At 39.9% G+C, this 20740-nt stretch overlaps 1 protein-coding gene across 4 annotated transcripts in view; it reads left to right on the top strand.

Moving 5' to 3' along the window:
- The window catches only part of cdk14 (cyclin dependent kinase 14), a 135762-nt gene that overhangs the window by 52813 nt on the left and 62209 nt on the right, over window positions 1-20740 (top strand). For all 4 annotated transcript variants that reach the window (XM_020091284.2, XM_069537971.1, XM_020091285.2 and 1 more), the window contains 3 exons: window positions 1074-1136; window positions 10454-10577; window positions 20264-20384. In XM_020091284.2, coding sequence (XP_019946843.1) covers window positions 1074-1136; window positions 10454-10577; window positions 20264-20384 — 308 coding nt within the window. The remainder of the gene's footprint in view (window positions 1-1073; window positions 1137-10453; window positions 10578-20263; window positions 20385-20740) is intronic.

Here is a 20740-nt window from a genome sequence, read left to right as displayed (position 1 = left end):
CAAATGCGTTGAACTGCTGGTTTCATGTTGATATACCATCCTGTGCTGTTTTACATATAAAGGGCTTTTCACCGTGGAAATATCATTCTACTGTTCTCCTCTCAAGGCTAATGATGACTGACAGGAAGAGGGTGAAATATATGAGGAAGAGGATAAAGACACAAAAGGGAAAAAGACAATGAAATATATCTTAGAGAAATGAAAACCGATACAAAACAGGTTTTGAGTAAGACTGACAGGTACTGTACATTCACGCTGAAGCATCTGTGTGACTTGCTCAGTGGAGAATACTAATCCGTTAACAATACACTGGGATGAGGGGTGGACGAGTAAGACTGCATGCATGTCTGTGGATGGAGGTTTTCGGAGAGATTATCTCAGCTATCAAGCAAATCACAGATATAAGAGCACCTATAAGAGCAACAGATTTTTGTATTTGGAATTTCAGCATTGAGGACCATCTCTGCCTGACAGTTACTAGAAATGACACCCAACCACCATGACATCAAGATTAATGTTGGCTCGTGTGACTGGTTCAGGAGGTAGACCAGGTCGTCCTCTCAGGTCAGCGGTTAGACCCCAGTCTTCTGCTTTCCGCATGGCAAAATGTCCTTGGGCAAGATACTGAACTCCAAATTGTCCCAGGCGGCTGTGCCGTCAGTGTGTGATTGATGTGTGATCGAGAAAAGCACTGCACACAGATGCATTGCATGAATGTGTGTGTTAATAGGTGAATGGGGAAAACTGTAATGTGAGTGGTCATCAAGACTAAAGCTCTATATAAATACAGAACATATATATCCATTCATCATATTCACACAGTGGCTATTATCCTCTGATGTCACAATTAGGGTGGTGTTGTTGTATAAACAAAGGAAGCCTCTGACAAACTGTTCTCCTTTCACTACTTCCTGACTGAGGGACATCAGACCGTGTGTCATGTGTTCATGTACTCTGAGCCTGATGCCAGGGAAAGTAGCCGCTGTATGAATGTGCTGAATAGCTTCTCACAAGTTTTAAAACTTTTCCATGTTACTGTATTAACATTTAGTTGTTTTGTTTTTGTCTCACAGCACACAGACCTGTGTCAGTACATGGACAAACACCCTGGGGGTCTCCATCCAGACAATGTGAAGGTACAGTAGACTTTCTCATGCTGCTCTTAAGAAATTTAGTACGATAACCACATGATAAAAAACATTATCTATTATTAAACATTGTCTAATAACAAGCCCCTAAATATAAAAAGAGTTTTCTCCTGTGATTAAAGCATAAATAGAAACAGGCAGTAGTTTGACCTTGAAGCAGTGGGTCTGTCTGATGGTGTGATGGTCGTCTGATGGGTCGCAAAATGAAAGACTTGTCTTTTTGTTTCATTAAAACTTTTTTCAGATTTTTTTTTATGTAAAACACTGTGTTTTGTCTTCACATTAAGTCTGTGAGTTGGTTTCAGCTTTAACTGTAGACATGCTCACAGCTTATATGAGCAGTCACATAGCAGGGGACCCGTCACAGTCATTTTAGATTTCCAGATGTCTGGTGCCTTCCCTCTCTTTGAATTGTTGTTTTAATAGTCAATAAGGTAATAAAATCTGGTGTATCTTTACATGTGAAAATGTTGAGAGTAATTTGCAGCCAGAGTTTTAAAAAAATAAAACGAGACCTGTAGTGTTTCCAAAAGAATATGCTTTTGGGGCTGGACTGGTCTGGAGTAGTGTGGACAGCAGGTGTAAACACAGCAGAAGTGATGTGTTCCAAAAAATGTAATCTGTTAATGTGGATGTAGCCTGAGACTCAGATATATGAGGAACAGAATTATCTGCTGCAGGAGTCAAAGCTGAATGGAGTTGTCAGATTTTAAAAATCTCACTTCGTGATTCCTGCACACTTATTATTATTACTTGTGGCCTTAGACATAATTCCATCCATTGTATTCTTCTTGGGGGGGGGTGCAATTGCCTCACTGCCCATTTAGAATTCAGGTTGTAGAAAGTGCCACTAATTGTTCTGTTCCAGGAAGTGGAAGTGCACAGGTCTGGAAAACAGCTCAGAGCATTATAGCACAGATCATATGGCAATCATCAAAGTCTGACTAAATAAGGACAAAACTTGTTTGTTGTTTACAGTTGAGTGACGTAATATTTAAACCAAAGCTAAACTTCACTGAGATATTTTCAGATCCCTTTTCTCAATGTTTATCCACAACTCTAAAGGCACATTTTTCTATTATTTACAAAACCCTGTCATCCTGATAATAACTTTAGCTCTGTAGATGACATTAAGCGAGTCATGAACTTAGTAAGATGGTGTTAGCGTAACTAATCGTTCACTCTCTCTTGTGATGAGGGATCAGCCTCTCGTGTAGGAGGCATAAATGAGCAGGTATAAAGAAACAGCGACAGAGCGAATGAGGCCACGTGATGGTGTGGAGGGTGTTAGTATGTTCTGTCATGCAGGAAAGTGACAGTTCAGACTTCATCTGTTCAGTAACAGCTCGTACCTTTTGCCACTGAGGATTTACATAAGTAATCTGTGTTTTTCCTGCTGACAGCAGCCTCATTGAGATGCACATGAATAATTTAGGATTATTCTGAGCAGCAGAGGTGCTGCTGGGCCCTGCTGACTTTGTCACTCTTTGGTGAAATGTGAGTTGTGACTTCTAATCTGATTAAAGGGTTTGTACAGCTCTGTTTGTGTGCAGTCATGTAATGCTGACACCACTCAGCATTAATACAGTGGATGTGTTAATTCATCACGATGAGTGTGGCACTTCCTCTCGTCTCAAAGTGTGAATTGAATTGTCGGGATTGCCAATGGAATCTAACTGGAATGTAATTGTATTGTAAAAGATAAAGTAAAAGTTATCACATGGTCAACGGATAGAAGTACTGATACACATTTTAACATTTTTACCAAACCTCGTGAGGGACCCCTCTCCCAGCACAGACAGAGGTTTGACAGTGTCTAACATAAATGGAGAAGTGCATCAATTTTTTTATACAAAACATAAAGTCTGACAGCGATGAAGGGAGCAGTAATGACAATTGTGGTGATAGAGGTATAATACAGAAATTGTACATCATGCATAGTTGAAATATTTATTTTCAGTTGTCCCAAAGGAAAATAGCAGCAACCTTTAAAAAAGATAATTTATGATTCTTTTTGGTGGGAATGATGTCATTAAACTTCACTGTGATGTGAGAGGATGACATCATATAGTAATGCAGCAATTTTTGCAATCGGTGCGATTACTGACAGGATGTACAGATTATTAAGATCAAACAGTCGTTCGTCATCGTATGGACTCAGATAAATGATGTCGTGATGATTTCATTGTGAAATGTGATTTATACGTTGTATTTATACTCCCAACACGTTTCATTTGTGTGTTTTATGAGTGACTATGAAATAGCACAGTCGTTCAGCTCTCTTTAGTTATGAGTAAAATAAAATCACTGCTGCCTTTCTGCTAGATCAAATTACCTCTCACTGCTGAAATATCCATTGGTCAAGAACCAGAGAGGTGTGTGTGTGTTTGATGAGCCAGAGTCAGATCTATTTGAAAATGTCTCGTTCAGCACCATTAACTTTTTTGTCACTCTTGAACTCGGCTGCAGTTTGTCAGCAGCGCTGCTCTACTTGAACACAAGCGAGTATGACCTCATCCAGATTATTACTGATGTGTTCTTCTGATTAGATTATAGCCGGAGGGCCACGTGTCAGTGACATCTCTGTAGATCGATGAGACACTGACACACACAAAACATGTCTACAGATCAAATAACAGTTGTTAGAGCTTCAACTCTAACAATCACATTAGCAACTCATTCATCAGTGTCCTGTCAATATGAAGGACAGATAACAATATGGTCTGGTAGACGGTGATGTACAAAGAGTTAAGTTCATAATCAGACAAATAACATTGACAAGTGTGGAATTTGTCGCAGATCCAGGATTGCTGCAGTGACCTGGCAACATCGCAATGATTTACAATTGTCCGTACTGCTCCCTTCTTATCAGACGTTTCTTTATGTAACATTTATTTTTGTATAAACATTGTTTCACAGCTCCATATTTCTCATGAATGTTTTAAAGATTATTATTTTGTTGCCGTGCTCTGTTAACGACAGCTACTGCACTTCTGTCCTGGGAGAGGGATCCTTCACATGTGACTCCTCGATTTTTTTTCCTGCAAAAAGGATTTTTCTTTGGTAGTTTAAATGATTAGGATAAATCTGCAGTGAAACTATTCAATTCAATTTTGTTTGTGTAGCGCCAAATCACAATATGCATTATCTCAAGGCAGTTTACAGAGAAATTATAGAGAAACCCAACAGTTCCCACTATGAGAAGCACTTTAGTGACTGTGGAGATAAAAAATTCAGAGCAGAACCAGACTCAGTGTGGGCGGCCATCTGCCTCGATTGGTTGGGGTGTGTGTGTGAACATGCATGTGCTGTGTGTTAAAGGGACTTCAAATACAAGTGTGTGAAATAAAAACGAATGCATGTGAAACAACCCTTTTAATACTTTTCACAGTTGTGTCTTGCATAGGAGATGAGTATTAAGATAATCTATTAAACAGTGGGATATTATTGTGAATGTAAACATACCGAAGGTTAAAGAGAACCTTGTCGTGGTGTGTGTTTGTGTGATTGACAGGCCTCTCATCCAATCATTTAGCTGTTAGCTTTGCTTGAATCTAGATTTAGTAGCTTCAGTAAATGCCAAGAAGAAACATATGGGAGACAACAAAGACACTCAGCGTGTGTTGTTCTGTGGTCTGTGCAGTCGTGTTTCAGTCGTGCTATATTTACACACAGAGGCCCTGCAGTACAACTACACAGCTGCTCATTAAAACACAAACCAATGACAACTCTGCCCATATCTGGAGCTTTATAGTCGTATGTGACCAGTGCCACAGTGCTGCTCTCTTGATTCAGGCCATTAAGGACAACACTGTAAAGGAGCAGTGGAAAGATAAGGGATCTTTTCATGCCTGCTGGCAGATGGTTGGATATTTTCACTCCATTTAACACTCCTTCATTTTAGCTCTCCCTCACTTATACTCATTACAGCAAAATGCTGCTTTGGAGGTTTGTCAGCGAGTGCATGGTGTGTGCTCTGAGCAGCACTTTTGTCAATGTTGAATTTTTCCCATTCAATGTGCCTGGACTCACCAACATGGTATTGCCGATGATGATTAAACTCTGTCAGTAGGTTTGTAAAGACGTCCTTGCAGAAAAAACAAGACTTTGTTGTTCAAATATCTGGCAGCTCTGCAAATAACGACAGTTGTTGCTGAGAAGCAGGGGCAGAAACAGAGTGATGTTGTTAGTGTAGCATTATGTGAGCCTCTTTGGAAAGAGTTCAGTAAAGATAGTTGGACAAACACATACGTATGTGACTTTCTCAGTCGATTTCTTTTTGATTATGGTTTTCAAGTTTAGATCTGTGAAACATACCTTTTATTTATCAGTTAAAAACCAGGCTTCATTAAATACTCAACAATGGCCTACTGAACATTATGAAACTGATTTTAATTTGTTTTTTTTACATGTCGATAAAAAGGATGCAGTTATTTTGTTATGGGTATAGATTGATAGTAAATATCACCAAACCATCATGAATCCCAAAAAATCTAACTAAAACTAAAAAATAATTGTAACAAAATTCTTTACCAATAGTATTATAATATTGTAATGATATTGAAATTATGTTTCACGCCAGGAAATCACATCGATGTGAGGCACATGTGGTCAATTTTAATCTACACTCGCTTAAACGTGCAGGCAATTATGTTTCGAAGAGTAATCTTTTTAATCATTAGCACAGTTTTGTTCATTATGATCAATAAAACAGATAAATTGGGAATTAAATGAGGTGTATATAAAATTTCAATCCAAGTGTATGTATGATCATCGTTATGGACGAATAATTTACCGAGCCGCAATTTTTTCTCATAACCATAAGCAGATATGTAATATTCCACAATTCATATCTTCAGCAGGAGTTATCAGTCTGGGTCAGCTATGGGCCAGAGCGTTTTATTAAAATGACTTAATGAGTTGTATCAGTTGGTAGGTGTCATTTTTCACATTAGTTTGTACTGGTTTAAGCCGAATACCTACGAAACCTGCATTCTAACATGCTAAGCTAAGACATAACTGCTAAACATCAGCATACTTTTTGTCATGGTACAATGCTGGATGTAGCATTTAGCCCAAAATCTAAACTGCAAGCGCTACCATTGACTATTATACAACAAGTTTTTGGGAACTTTATCTGAGACAGTTTATAAAGGACTTGACTTCATCTAGTTTTCAGTCGGTCAGTTGTCAGATTCTATTCTTTTCATGACTTTATCATCAGGTCCATTTCACTCCTTCTTGTTCACAGCAAAATATCCGAGTCTAATGTGTAATGAGTGTGATTAAGTTCACCGAGTGTGTTCAGTGGATAAACTCAGGCTCTAATAGAAGAAACATTTAAGTGGTGTTTTGTCTATCAGCACTTTTGTACCACCTCTAGTGGAGCTTTCCACTATTAATCTTGCTTTGTTGTGTCCCAGTTCAGTCAGCCTTCATTCCTGATGCCTCTAAGCTTTCTAGCTTAGTGTCTTGCATATTAACATAACATTTGAACCTTTCTTTTTATCCTGTGTTTACGTGAAACTAAATGAACCCTACTCTGCTGCTGTCACTTTGATAAGTTGCCTCATGCGTCGCCGCTCATTGAATATCAGACAAATAGCTCCACTGCATTCAGCTGATACGTAACACAGAGCCAATCCGATCCATGCATTTTCATAACACTTATCTTCCTGTTGGCCCTGGGCATGATGGCAGTTTCGTCATTAGAACAAATGCTAGTGTGTTCATTGATGATGGATTGGTGTGCAGGCAGGAGGGTCACTCCTCAGGTGATAGATTATGTTAATAGCTGATTTAAATATGATTATGCTGCTTATTTGCATCATGATTAAACCCTCACACATGCACACACACCGACTGGAGATTCTGCAGGCTTTTCTCTGCAGTGACAGAACAATATATTTTCATTGTTGATGTGCGAGCTAGTTTTATATGAGCAGGATTATTATTTGTCAAATCTTTTGTGAGCACAGGAGTGTGTTTTACACTAAGAGATTTTTAGCCTTGTATAATGTTGACTGGAAGACCTTTGGGAGATTTTAAACTTAGATGGGTGTTAATTCCGCCCAGTGAGACTCTGCAATGGAAAACAAAAACGGAAAAAAAAGTCAAACGTACAACAGTGTGTATACTGTCACTGGGCGCATTGCAGCAGGAAATATCAATTCACTTAACATTCTGTTGCAGTGCAGCTAAATTCATTGCGATACTGAACTCATTTTACAATGAAGAGCAGTTTACTGATCATGAGAAGGTAACTACTGTTTACTGTAAATGTGGAGAGGCTTTACAAGTCTGAGATAATAACATAGTGACGGCCAGTGACGTTCCTGCCTGCTGCTTTCTTGAAAACCTGATTGAGAACTAGAAGTTTTTACTTTCTCAGAAGAATTAATGAAAAGTAATCTGTCAATTTATATGCAGTGATATCTTAAGTGTGAAATATGAGCCTGTTTCTCAGAGGCAATTTGTGATATAATATAAAATACTATATACAGATATCAAACAGTGGTGCCGTACACATTTCACAATTCACAGATTGTAGATAAAAAGTCTTGTAGGGTCCTTGCATGTGTATGAATAACTTGTAAGTATTGTGTATATTTTGATTAGTAGGGGGAATTTATCACATGCTGCAAATCATAGCTTTTATGGAGCACATTAGTTGGAATCGGCCCCTGAGCATAATGCCGCTGTGCATGTTAAGGATTTCGGACATCACGTGTGTGTTTTTTTCCAAGAAAGTACATTTACACTATAAAAATGGAAGGTTACTCATGGCTCTTCTCAGGGTTCAGTCCCATTGGTAGCAGTCTCCAGAAACCCATGAACTTTTTACATCTGTTCTCTGTGGAGCTTCTTCGGTTGAGGAACACTTTTTTACAGCATGGTCTGAAACCATTTGATGGCTTCAGAGAACCATTTCCTAGGGTTCTTCGAGAACCTTTAGCGTATTTGAGGGCCATTATTACTTATGCTGCAACTACTGGACCCTGAAAGATCTGCTGCATATTAAAATACGATCATCAGAAGGCTGAACTGTAAAACAACTACTTTTCAGTGAAATGGCTACAGCTCCACTTATTAACCAACTTTGTGGCCTGGTGCTGTCAACATCTGTTCCAGCTGCTCTTGTTTTGTTTGACTGACAAGTGAAAACCGGAACTGAATCTGGTGATGCAACAAATACCTCAGATTAGATGGATTTCGTCATTTTTGCTTAAGATATGAAAATAATTGCCAGCTGTTTCTGTCACACCTTAGACTGAAGGGGTTTCTTTCAATTATTATAACCCCTCTCTCTTGTGGTAGAGTGAGTTTGTCTGACAAGCAGATGTCTAAAGTTTCAAGAACCTAAACGTTCACTGCTGACCATGCTGAGGCTGTTTGACCTGTAGGAAGAGTGCAGACGTTAACCTCCCTTTCCTTTCTGAGCTGAAGGTTAAATCTGGCCAATTATTTCAGAAAATGAGCCTGTCTAGACAATCCACTATTAATATTATTATTATTGTCATTGTCACAATTACTGTTATTCTGAAGTCTCCTCAAACTCCCCTGAGCATCTCAGATTCCCTCAAACATTAGAATGCAGAGATATTTCCAGTTGAAGCCAAACAAAAAAAGAAAAGAGTTCTGTTTAAGAAGATTCTGACGTTTGGATGAAAGAGCTGACTGGGGAGAATAAATGACTGTTTTTCTCTCTATTATTGCCTTGCAGCTGCATTTCTTACTGTGAAAAGGCTTTTCATATGTGTGTTTGATATACATGAGTAAACACACATTTCTCATGCTAATTTTCTGCGCGGCAGTTCATCTCTCACCCGCTGAGTGCCAGTATGGTAAACCGCTGACCCGGTGACTCTGGATGCCAGACAGGGCCTGTCCCTGATTGGACTCCTCGGTGCTTCAATCAGCCTAATTGGCCACGACTATACGAAGGAAACGAGAGGGGAATGCTTAAAAACAGAACAAAACTGAACTCTGGATCCTCATTAATTGTTGATTGACATGTTTTATCAAATCTCAGATTCAAAACAAGTTTTTTTTTTATTTTGAGCCATCCATGTATACAAGCTTGTCTCACCAGCACCAAATACATGTTATGGCGTATTTGTTTTTTGGATGTAGTGTGTGTTTATGAGCTCTGTACGAGGGACAATGTTTAATTTCACCAGTAAGATAATTGGCTGTGTTTGTTAATGTATTTGCTATAATTTGGCACAAGCTTATGTTTTGTTAAATATCTAGTTATTGTAATTAATGTCAGGTTCAGAAGTTCACCAGTGGTTTATGATAATTATTACAAACTTCTCAGTGTCAATGATACAATTCATTATAAACTGTTCTAAAATGGATAAGCAACTCAAAATTCTAACAGCTTCCTTCTGTTTCATAGCATAGACTGAATATAGAAAGAAACAACATTTGGTGAAGGATGAAAATGTGTTTTTCAAACCGGTCTGGGTCAAGGTTCAGTGATTCGAAACCCCCCCCTCCCAAACACACACACACACACACACACACACACACACTCTGCCTTCCTGTCCCCTGTTGTCAGCGGTCCTGCCACGCGCTGTGGAATCGATTTGCTGCCCTGCACGGAAAATGAAAAAGGAGGCAGCAACCCTGTCCGTCTCTGTCTTTCACACTTACACCCATTGCTGCAGTCACCTCTCTGTCTCGCAGTTGAAAAAAAAAAAACACACACTTTTCTACACCAGGCAATTACTGATAAAACATCATGAGCCAAGATTTATATACCGAAAGGGTACTGTTGAATCACTAATAGACAGTTTAATTTATCACTCGGACCGGTGCGGCGCTTCCCAGGGATTCAGCTGTGAAATCAGACGTGCTGTAATGTCTCATCTGTTTGATTGCTCTTCAACAGTCCAAGTGGAGAAAATGGTGGTTGTGTTCTTGATGATGGCTCTGGGATGTTGTTAGTGCGTGTGCCTTTATAAGAGAGAGAGCATTTCATGAGGTTATTTGTAAATGACATGTGGCGTTCACGTCTGTTCTCATTTAGAATAGAGGGAAGTCACAGCCTTATCCATGAATAGGTTTTTTCCACACCTCTCTGCACACGTTAATGTGCCACAACAGAGAGATGTAGATTAGGGCAGAGAGAAATGGGAGGCTAGTTATTATAGTAACATTTATATTCATGGAAATTATCTAGAGTGTGATGGAAAAATATTGCCCTCCTTTTCAAATCTGTCTTTGCCATGCTGTTTGTAAGTCAAAGCTCCTCCTATAAAAAGTGTATTTTCTCTTCTCTGTTCACTTATATCTTCCAGCTGTTCCTGTTCCAGTTACTCAGAGGCCTGTCCTACATTCACCAGAGGTACATCCTGCACCGCGACCTGAAACCACAGAACCTGCTCATCAGCGACACCGGAGAGCTCAAACTTGCTGACTTTGGTAATTATGCAGGCGATTGGTGCTCTTATTCTGTGAAGCTGTAAGATTTGTAGATCTGTGAAACCTAGAAATAATTCTGAATGTCACCGTGCTTCACTTGTGGAATTAGCCACACCAGTAAAAATTATAGCATAAGACTGCACAATATCACCTAGTCGCTCATGTCATTCCATGGTACAGTATGACTCAATGTGGAATGATGACTGATGATTCTGTTCAGCATCATGGAATCACATCCTGACAAAGAGAATTTTTTCGACATGGGTCCAAAGGTTCATGCCCTAACTCAAAAAGACCAGGAGATGTAACACCCACACTCGAGTCTGCCTATTATCCTGCCTATTATTTGAAAACAGAGAAATGCTTGATGTGAACCCAAAACGGACCCGTCTCCAAACCTTTATAGGTCCTGGGCTGGTCATGGTTCCTTGGGTTTGGATAGACCCGTGAAGACCTGTTATCATGCTGATAAAGATAAAGAGGAATGATGTAGTTGGTATCCCTGTGAGCTCCTGGTATTTACTTTTTAATCACCTATAGTGTGACACATTCCTTGAGCGATTGCAAGCTGCAGAATCGATAACATGGATTATCTCAAAAGCTTAAAATACCCTCTTGTCTGATTCATCTATATGATTTCAGGAGAGTTTTCTCTCTAGTTTTTGTTTCCAGAATTGGACTGGTTTTAAGTGGTTTGTTGGACCAGCAAATATTTTGGTCCACACAATGACATCTTGAAAACGTATTTGTCCTCTTGATCTTTTCATCTAGTGTCCCACTCAGACAACAAGTTCTTGAAGAATTATTAAAATCAACTTTGCAGAATGCCATGAAAGTATTTCATGGTATTTCAAAGCCTAGTATGTGTGTGTGTGTTTCTGCATGTTTGTGTGTTAGGAACCCTGCCTGAAGTGGCAGCATATGGCTTAGATCCATGCTCAGTAAACACTGCCTACAAGGCTCTTCTGGCATCCTGGGGGGCAGACAGACTGACAATCCAGCCTTCTGTACACTTCATCCATCCATCACCATTCTTTCACCCACTTATTCCCTAAATCCTTGAAACTCTCCCTCTCCTTTACCCATTCATCTACTCCACCCTCCCACCCCTTCTGCCCTCTTCTGGGTGGAGGCTTCATTAATAATGCAAACCTTGTATTAGTGCAGAAACATTACTGGGAGGAAAATGAGAAAGAGAAAAAAAATTGCACAAAATACCAAATGAGTGCAAGAATGGAAATCCCCGGTCTGTCGCTGGAGCTGTGCTCATCAACCAACAGGCGCAAACACAGAATCAGCCTTTGCCTGAGGGGTGCCAGATGACGAAGGTGAAGGCCACTGGAGTGTGTGCACGCGTGTGTGTGTGTGTGTGTGTGTGTGTGTGTGTGTGTGTGTGTGTGTGTGTGTGTGTGTGTGTGTGTGTGTGTGTGTGTGTGTGTGTGCATTGTGTGGCCGCCAGGGCTCCCTGTGGTCCCAGGCCTTGGCAGCAGGAATACTAACGGCTGACAGCTGAGGCCAGTGGCGCTGGTTGAGAGGGATGGAGGCAGAGTATCAACAAATAAGGCGCTGAGGGGTATAATGAGGGAGGGGAGAGCACTCAGTGTGAATGAGCCTGATAGCAGGGATGATACAGAGATGAGGGATGGCTCTGATGAAAAATGTTATTGTGCCTGCAAATGACAGAAGCAATTCTGGTAGAAAGAATAAAATGTTGGCTGTGGTCGAAAAAGTAAAAATGTCTTCTTACCACTTTTCCTTGACCTTGATGGAAAATAATGAGATCATGGAAGGATTGAGAGATGAATTCATAAGGAGCTAGAGTCAACTGCAGTGCTGTGAGAATCTGATGGCACGTACACTAGTTTTTTTATTAAATAAACCCTTGTAAGATAAGTACAGTGACAATCAATGATATGTAGGCTTGCATTTAAAGTAAGATTTTCTGTCCAAGACTGAACCATACTTTCTAAGTAAGGAAGTTTTCCACTTTATAATGTGGTGCATTTAACCATCAATTATTCATATATAGCTGCAACAAAAGGGATACTGTTGAAAAGATAAACAACACCAACAGGGTTGAAAAAAATGTATAGGATGAGAGGAAAATACAAGTAGAGAAAGATGAGTCATTTAAATAGAAATTAGATAAAAAATAAGGAACTGAGAAAGTGGCCAAAATAATTTATATTCAGACAAATTGGCACTTTTGATATTTGTCATACATTGAATCCATAAATGCATGTGTTGATGTATTAAACAGATGGCTTTGGTAAAACAACATTTATAGTATTAGTGTTGTAATGATGATAGTGTTAACTGTTAATTAATGTCTCCAAACTTAGAGGAAAGAGAGGAAATGGTCCCTCCCTTTAAATGTTGCTGCAACAAGGAATTGTGGGACAGTGTCATCTCTTATGGTTTAATAAATGATGATTCAGTTTTTCCTATTCTGAAGAAGATAGGAGAGGAAGTATCGAGGCTGCCTTCCTTAGTATTTAGAGAACGCTAGCTCTTGTCACGGCTGCCACTTAGATACATCTGAGTCATTGCACTTAGTCAGGAACCGTCCTAAGCAAAAAAGACAGTTTGACCACAAGCTGCAGTTCCCAGAAGATTCTTATCAAACTAGATGTATGGAAGAACAGTAGTGCTGCTCTGTCCTCTGTATCTCAGCTAGTTTACTATACCACACACCCAGCGGTGCCATACAGTAGATTATTCTCATTGATGCATTTAATTTTAAATAACTTAACTGACCTCTTTGACCTTAAAATGTCCACGTTACCAGTGTTTTGCGTGTTTCAAACATACCTCCACAGGTTTAATAATGGTGAACACGGTTAAGTTTTTAACATCAGCATGTTATCAATGACTGTTGGGATGGTTATGAGATAATTGTCAATTTAATTGTCAATAATGGTCTTTTTTGGTATTGAAGTAATGGGTAGAATTTGTAAAACACCTGCAGCTTCTCTGCTTGGACACTGTTTCAGGGTCTCCTCCCTTCACACTATCTTCACAGGGCAGCATCTCAATCAAATGCACAATCTAATTGCTGCAGTCAGTACATCCATAACTAGAGATAGATTGACAGATGGATGTGTGGGGACAATTTTGCTCAGTAATAGGGAATATGGTGGTGAGCATATGGTCTGTACACATCCGGTTTGTTTTAACTGGACCTGACAGTTCCTGAGCAAGAACCATGCAGCATGTTGAGCTGCAACACACACAAATTGGTTTAAATCATGATGACACCAGCACAAATATGTTTTGAAGGGAACATAATTTCAATCAAATTACTTTTTCTATTAAACAAACAACGATTTGTCATTCATTTTTGTATTTGGCAAGTTGCAAATATGTGGCAAGTACATCATTTTACTGATGTAAAATGTTAAAGACAAGGTTAGGTTTGGTTTAATACAGAAAAATCACATTGTTCTGTACCAAGGACCAAGAAGCTGGAACCAGATAATGAGTTTTGTGTTTTTGTTTTGAAAGTACGTTGACAGCCTGTCATTTGCTTGTAAAGAATGTGGAAGAAAGAATGAGTGACTCAAGGCTTCCACAGACCACCCAGCCAATCGTCCTGTTTGTCTGTTGCACACCAACAATAATAGGAGAGATATGTTTATGAACCATTTAGGACCTAGGTGTTGGATTAAAGGAAAGTAAATGGTCGCTGAGTATATGATCACAGCTAAAGTAGCTAATGTGTTCTGATGTGTGTGTTTATTTCCTGGGCCGTTGTTGCAGTGTAAAGTAACAGCTGCTGGGATAATGATGTGTGAGGAGTGAAGCAATGTAACAATGGTGTTGGAGGAATTTCTCAGGCAACTGCAGCAGACTGCCTGCCTCTCCCCAGTGTGCTGTACCACCCTGCGCCTCACAGTAACACCAGGACGAGTGGGCTTGTTGAATGTGGATTTTTGGAAGTTGCAAATGGTCGTTTGAAGTCCATTAGATGAATAGAGGCTACAAATGTGTGTCTATGTTTTTTCTGTCCAAACCTGAGACCAGACTGAAATAACGTGTGTGTGTGTGTGTGTGTGTGTGTGTGTGTGTGTGTGTGTGTGTGTGTGTAATGACCTGATTGGTTTCATGTAGGCAACTATAATGCAGAGCTCATTACCAGCCACTCTGTTTTGGGAAATGAGCTGGGACTATGGCAGGTGGTGTGTACACACACACACACACATGCACACAGACTTATTTTCAGTGAGCTAGAAGCAATAACTTTTATATTTTATTTTAGAATATAGGACAAATGTTGAATATCCCTTGTACGTTTAAAGGTTAGGTTACCAACTACCAGTAGATGTTAGCAGGTGTTAGTGGCCAACAGTGGATGTTAGGGACATAATTTCAGTTGTGCTCCTTAATGTCATCTAGTGTTTTGAGCTTGTAATCAATCTAACTGCCCAAACTTGAGGGTACGCTGAGGCTAAAGGTAAATCTGACTGGCTGCTGGCTTGTATGGCAGTACTATGAAAGCTCAGCAGATCAGGCATCATTACCTCTATGCCTTTTTTAAACTTGACACTGTCCCATTTTAGAACATATAGGACAAGATGGACCACTCCTAGTTAGATGGAGCAGTTGTGCCTGGTCATATGTATAAACTCTTAGTGAGTAAATGAAAGTATATTTGAGTCTAAATGGTAAACTTAGATCCAGTGGGTGAGGAACCTCCAGACTCCAGCCACAGACACAGAGACATAAATAGATGATCTGGTGGAAATGCATGCTTTTCACTTCTGTTTCGTAAAATGAGGTTACTGGGAAGAGGTGGGAGAATGGACAAGGAAGCTCAGGTGACTGAAAGACGGAGACAGGTAAGTAGTTGGTTTGTTCGGTCAAGTGACTGGTTTGGGAATAGGCTGGGGAATGTCCAGCCACCAGGCCAAATACAGCTTTGTAGCCGATTTAATCTGGACCACGAGGCAATTCATAAGTACAAAACAATTGACAAAAGAATTTAAAAAAGGAAGAACACAGAATATAAGGAAATTATTGTTTTGTAGATGTAAAAACAAGCCATTTTGTCTTATTTGCAGGGACGTGTTGCCAGTGATGAAAAAGGCCAATCTCAGCATCATTACACCAGGGTGTATTATGTCCTAGAGTGAGCCTGGTGCAGTTTGCTGGAGACACATGTATCAGACTTTGAAACTACTCAGACATGGAAATGGCTTAGAAAGTGAAAGACACTTAAAAGTATAGTTGAGACTTTGATATAAGGTGGCATGAGGTACTGGTGCATGAATATTAAAGACATAGTTCAAAAGTTTGGAAAACACTTATTCACTGTCTTTACAAAAGTTGGTTGAGAAGATCAATAGCTCAGATCTTCATGGTTCCTTTAAAGCCGGAGTCAGGATGTGGTTTTAGTCTAGATGAGCATAAAGACTGGAAACAGGGGGAAACAGTTAGCCTGGGCCTGTCAACAGTTATTTGAAGTATCATACTGGAGCTGTTTTTTATCGGGCAACCAGCGCTACACTTCCATCATGGTCCTCTTTTACATATGCACAGCATATACAGACAATAATAATTTGAATGAGTATTGCAAAGACACCCATCATTACCTAGATAGACTAATATGGCACAAGGAATTCCAGTGCAAAATAGCAGTGTAGCTTGTAGCATTGGTAAAGCTATCTCACGTTATACAAAGTGTTTTTCCCCCAAAAAAGGTTTATATGAGGGTATGAGTAAATCACACTCATAGCGGAAGGGTCTGAACCTTACACTGTCAGAGTCTGCACAATGACGATCAGGGAAGGGAGCCACATTAGTCATGCAGATAAATGTGCAGAACCAATCACGAGTCAGTCGCTGTCAATCATGACATTTCACAATTTTTCATAGCATTAAACAAGTAATTAAAACCAAACTTACCAAACTTGACATGATAGTTGATTAATGTCTTACCCACTAACACAGAGGTGGCAGGGTCTATGACATGTACTGCAGCCAGCCGTCTTGTCGTCCATCTTTATATACAGTCCATGGTGTGAACTTATAGTGTTGCTCTCAGGTTTGATTTTCACTTCGGCCTACAGTCGAAATCACTCTGATTTCTTCCATGTCTACAAACGTGTGACTACGACAAATAGTGTCTTGTGCTACATGTGTTTAGGAGGGGTGGCAGTGAGTCAGAATTAGTTCAGAATATGTTTTCGTTTTCCTTTCGGGAAATGATATGTAACAACATTTAAATACCTGCTGGCAGCATACTGTCTAACACCCAATCTGCTGCCTGGTAGAGGAGAAGGAGGAGGAGAAGCAGGCAGGAGCTACAAACTGCCTGTAAAATCCAAATGAACTTCAAAAGAACACTGGGCTGGTTCCCCTGAGGAAAGAGACTATTTTAGTCCTTCTCTCTATCCCTGTTCATCCTGTCTTACTCCAGTTTCCAGCCCACCTCTTCCACTGTGAAGTATATTTTGTTACCCGCATTTTAATGTGAGATAGAGATGATATTGAAAAACAAGAGACCGGTGAGCAGTGTGCGTGTGTTTGTTTGTATGTGTGCGTGCATGAATCCATAGGTCACTTTGAAGTCGTGCGCTTTGGACTTGTGGGGTTTTGAAAGGGAAGGTCAGTAGTAGCGTCCACACCATTGTCCATTTCCTGCTAACTTATCTAGCGAACAACAAGGTGATTGAAATGTCAAAGCACATGAAAGACACCAGAACAAGCTTTGCTTATTTGAACCACTCTTTCTGTCTGGCTGAGATTGTTTCTTTACGTGCATCGTGGTAAAAGGCAGTGTTGTGCAATTTCACACTTAAAAAGAGAAAGATATTGACAATAATAATATTGAACAATAAGACTGCTTCAACGTAATGTTTCGTTTTGAATTTGTTGCAGATATTTGATCTTGTTTTTCAGCCCTGGTGTATAGAGATGTAAGAGTTTCTCTATCTGCATCTGTACAGATTTATTAATGTTTCCCTCAAGTATCCCTGACATGCATATCCATGCTTCGTCGGAACTGCTGTTAGCATTAACCATGCTGCAACTGCATGCCAGGCGCCGTAAATTGGTGCTGTAAAACAAGAGTGAACGACAGTATTCTGTTTCGCTATTCACTTTAAAACACAAGAGTACAGTGAAATTACAAATACAAATACTACAACAACACAAATATTGGAACATTAATGCAATGTGTTTTATAGTTTAACAACCACATATGACCTGTTAGACACAATAGGTGTTTGTAATAACCCATAACAAAAGCCATAGAGTTACGGCTATACAACAAAACATATATAGTTTAGTTTTTTTAATTTTGGGTTTCAAGTTTTAGTCTGTGATCCACACTAACCTTTGTTGCACATTGACCTCCTCTAACCTACAACCATTATATTTGTCACTATATCGGATTGTATGGGGTATTGTCTACAATGCATGCTGGGAGACATCAGCAGCCAAATGCTGTGCAGACCGTGTTGTGTCGTTTCACCCAGACTCTTGCTTTGTTCCCTTTTACTCTAAAATACACTTGTCCATATTACAAACACGCCAACCTCCTACTACTGAACCTTATGATGAGTATATGTTGTCTCCACTCACACACCATCTCCTGCAATGGAAATGATTACCTCTCAGTGTGAGCGGCTTGATGGTGTCTATTCTATGTGTGGAAATTGCAGGGCTTGGCCTTGATGAATTCTGGTCGAAACTCCTTTCTCCTGTGGGTGTTCAAACACAAGGAAATGTTAAATACCCCTTCCCTCCACTCATTTGTTTCCCCTTCTGCTCCTCTTCCTCCCACTCACAGGGGACTAGCAGCAGGGCGGGAAGTGTTTTTTCTTTACCAAGCTAAATGCTTTAATTAAGCCTCTCTGACCACTTGGGAAGAACCAAAGAGGTAATGCCATCAGCCTCATTAAACCTTGCTGCATCTGCACTCTGCTTACAATTAGCTGCCATGAGAGGCACCAGATACTTAACTAACCTGCCTTTGTGTCGCTGCAGAAATAAATGTTAGAATAACCTGGAGAAGCTTGTGCATTTATAAAAACCCTGGAGAAGGTTTTGAAATTCAGCAACCTTGTGTATTTCACAAAGAGAGATGTATCCAGCTGTCATATCACTAAGGATTAACAGAAGACTAGTATAAAAACAGTGTTAGGATTCACAGAATTTGTGCAGAACACAGATGGCAAACACAAGGTGGATGAAAGTCGAGAAAGAGTTATTTACAATAATAAAAATGTCACAGTCAACAACAAGAGCAACCAAACTAGTGTGGCTGCATGTGTTGAATGGTTTAATGAGTGGATGAGCTTGAATGAGGATCAGGTGCATGGAGGATTAGGCTGGAGGAGCAGGGACCTGGAGTCAGTCCCAGCCAGCAGCACACACTAACAGGGGGCAGAGCAGAGTGAATTGGAAAAACACACACAATCCTACCAGACATCTGAGTGTTGGCTAGAAAAAAAGCCACAAGTTCACGATACAAAAAAATTTGGTCTGATTCTTTTGGGCGGAAAAGGAGTTTTTTGTCTGTTGGGTTCACCTGTTCAGGTCAAAGTTCTTCTATCACAATTTGCATTTGGAAAAGCAACAACAGAATTGTCACAGATCAATGAACAGAAGTCAGTCCAAAGACAGATCAGCAAAATGTAGAGATGAATATGATGCTTTCAACATGTGTACATTGGATTATATAGAGATTGCAAGATTTAGATATGTAACCAGGATATATTCAGACCATCAAGCTTTTCATCAAGCAAACACAAAACCCTGCCATAACCAGCTGTGGATGTGTTGGTGCCCTCATCCTGACACCTTTCAATTTTAGGCAATTACACAACCACTGCTCTGCTGATTCTCTCAGGTGAATAAATTGAGATGACATTTGCAGTTGATATTAATATTAGTTGGGTGATGACCTTTCCTTTAGCACCACTATAGGGGTAACATTTCTGCTTACACATAACCAATTTGATTACAGGTGAAACTATTAGGGATTTTTGTGTGGAGTGTTTTATGATTCAACATCAGCTCTCACTTCAGTCATCAGAAAAGAGGTTCTCTATTTTTAGGTTCTTCCATCAGTGCCTGTGCTCACGCTTCCATCTTTAGTTCATTGAAGTGCAATATGGGACTTAAGTAGCAGTCAATCTAAATCATGAAAATAATCAGGTTTTGACAGAACAAATAGAGATGAAAAAATAATGTTTTTTAAATGTTTTTAAGTTTAAAATGACAACAAAACGGAAATGTCAAGTTAGTGATCACTGTCAAAATTCAGTATAACTTCTCCACTTATAAAAAACCCCCACCAGTACATGCAACACCAGTGCCATACAAACCACCAGTATCCACAGTGCCTCATCTGTACCTGTCACTGCAAATGTTTATTGTTCGTGTAGAGTTCAGTGTTCCACTTTGCTGATGATGGCATTGTAAAGTGATGACATTTCATATCCGTCGAAGGTCAACTTGAATTTATTCTGGGAAACTTGTGAGGCCATTATTTAATGCCATATCAGGAACACTTTACTTTGTTAGTCTGTGTTTGTGTCTGTCGTTATCGGAAGTGAAAACTGGAAATTCCTGTGCTACAAAGTAGATGACACAAGGATCATAGCAGTCTCCAGTTTTCTTCTCCCAGGGAGGTCATTCAGTGATTAGCTTTCTTATACTATGCTTGTGTGCTCTTCTAGGCCTGGCCAGAGCCAAGTCGGTCCCCAGCCACACCTACTCCAACGAGGTTGTGACTCTGTGGTATCGGCCTCCAGATGTCCTGCTGGGATCCACAGACTACTCCACCTGCCTGGACATGTGGTGGGTACTCCTCACCTCTAATCCCGAAATCCCCCCATACACTAATTTCTCATCACTCTTTGTGTAATAAATCCTTGACTCATTCAGATGTTCTCATTAAGATTTAGATATGTTTGTTCAAGTGGGGGTGCAGAACAAATCCTGAGGTAGACAAAACCTATTAAAACCCACTTATCTGCATCTCACCCAGACCTGGGCCTGTTTTCTTCTAATTTTGCAAATGAGAAAAGCTGTTAGCAAGATTTGGTGACCAACTGATTATTGCACTTGTGCTTCGCTAGAAAACAACTGACATGTGGCAGGCAGAACAAAAACGTATATGTTTGTGTGTGTTATAAACCCCTCCTCCTCCATGT

Source organism: Paralichthys olivaceus, chromosome 13 (genome assembly GCF_024713975.1).
Source record: "Paralichthys olivaceus isolate ysfri-2021 chromosome 13, ASM2471397v2, whole genome shotgun sequence".
NCBI classification, from domain to species: domain Eukaryota; kingdom Metazoa; phylum Chordata; class Actinopteri; order Pleuronectiformes; family Paralichthyidae; genus Paralichthys; species Paralichthys olivaceus.
The sequence above is the reverse complement of the archived record's forward strand: the minus strand, read 5'-3'. Positions and strand labels throughout refer to the sequence as shown.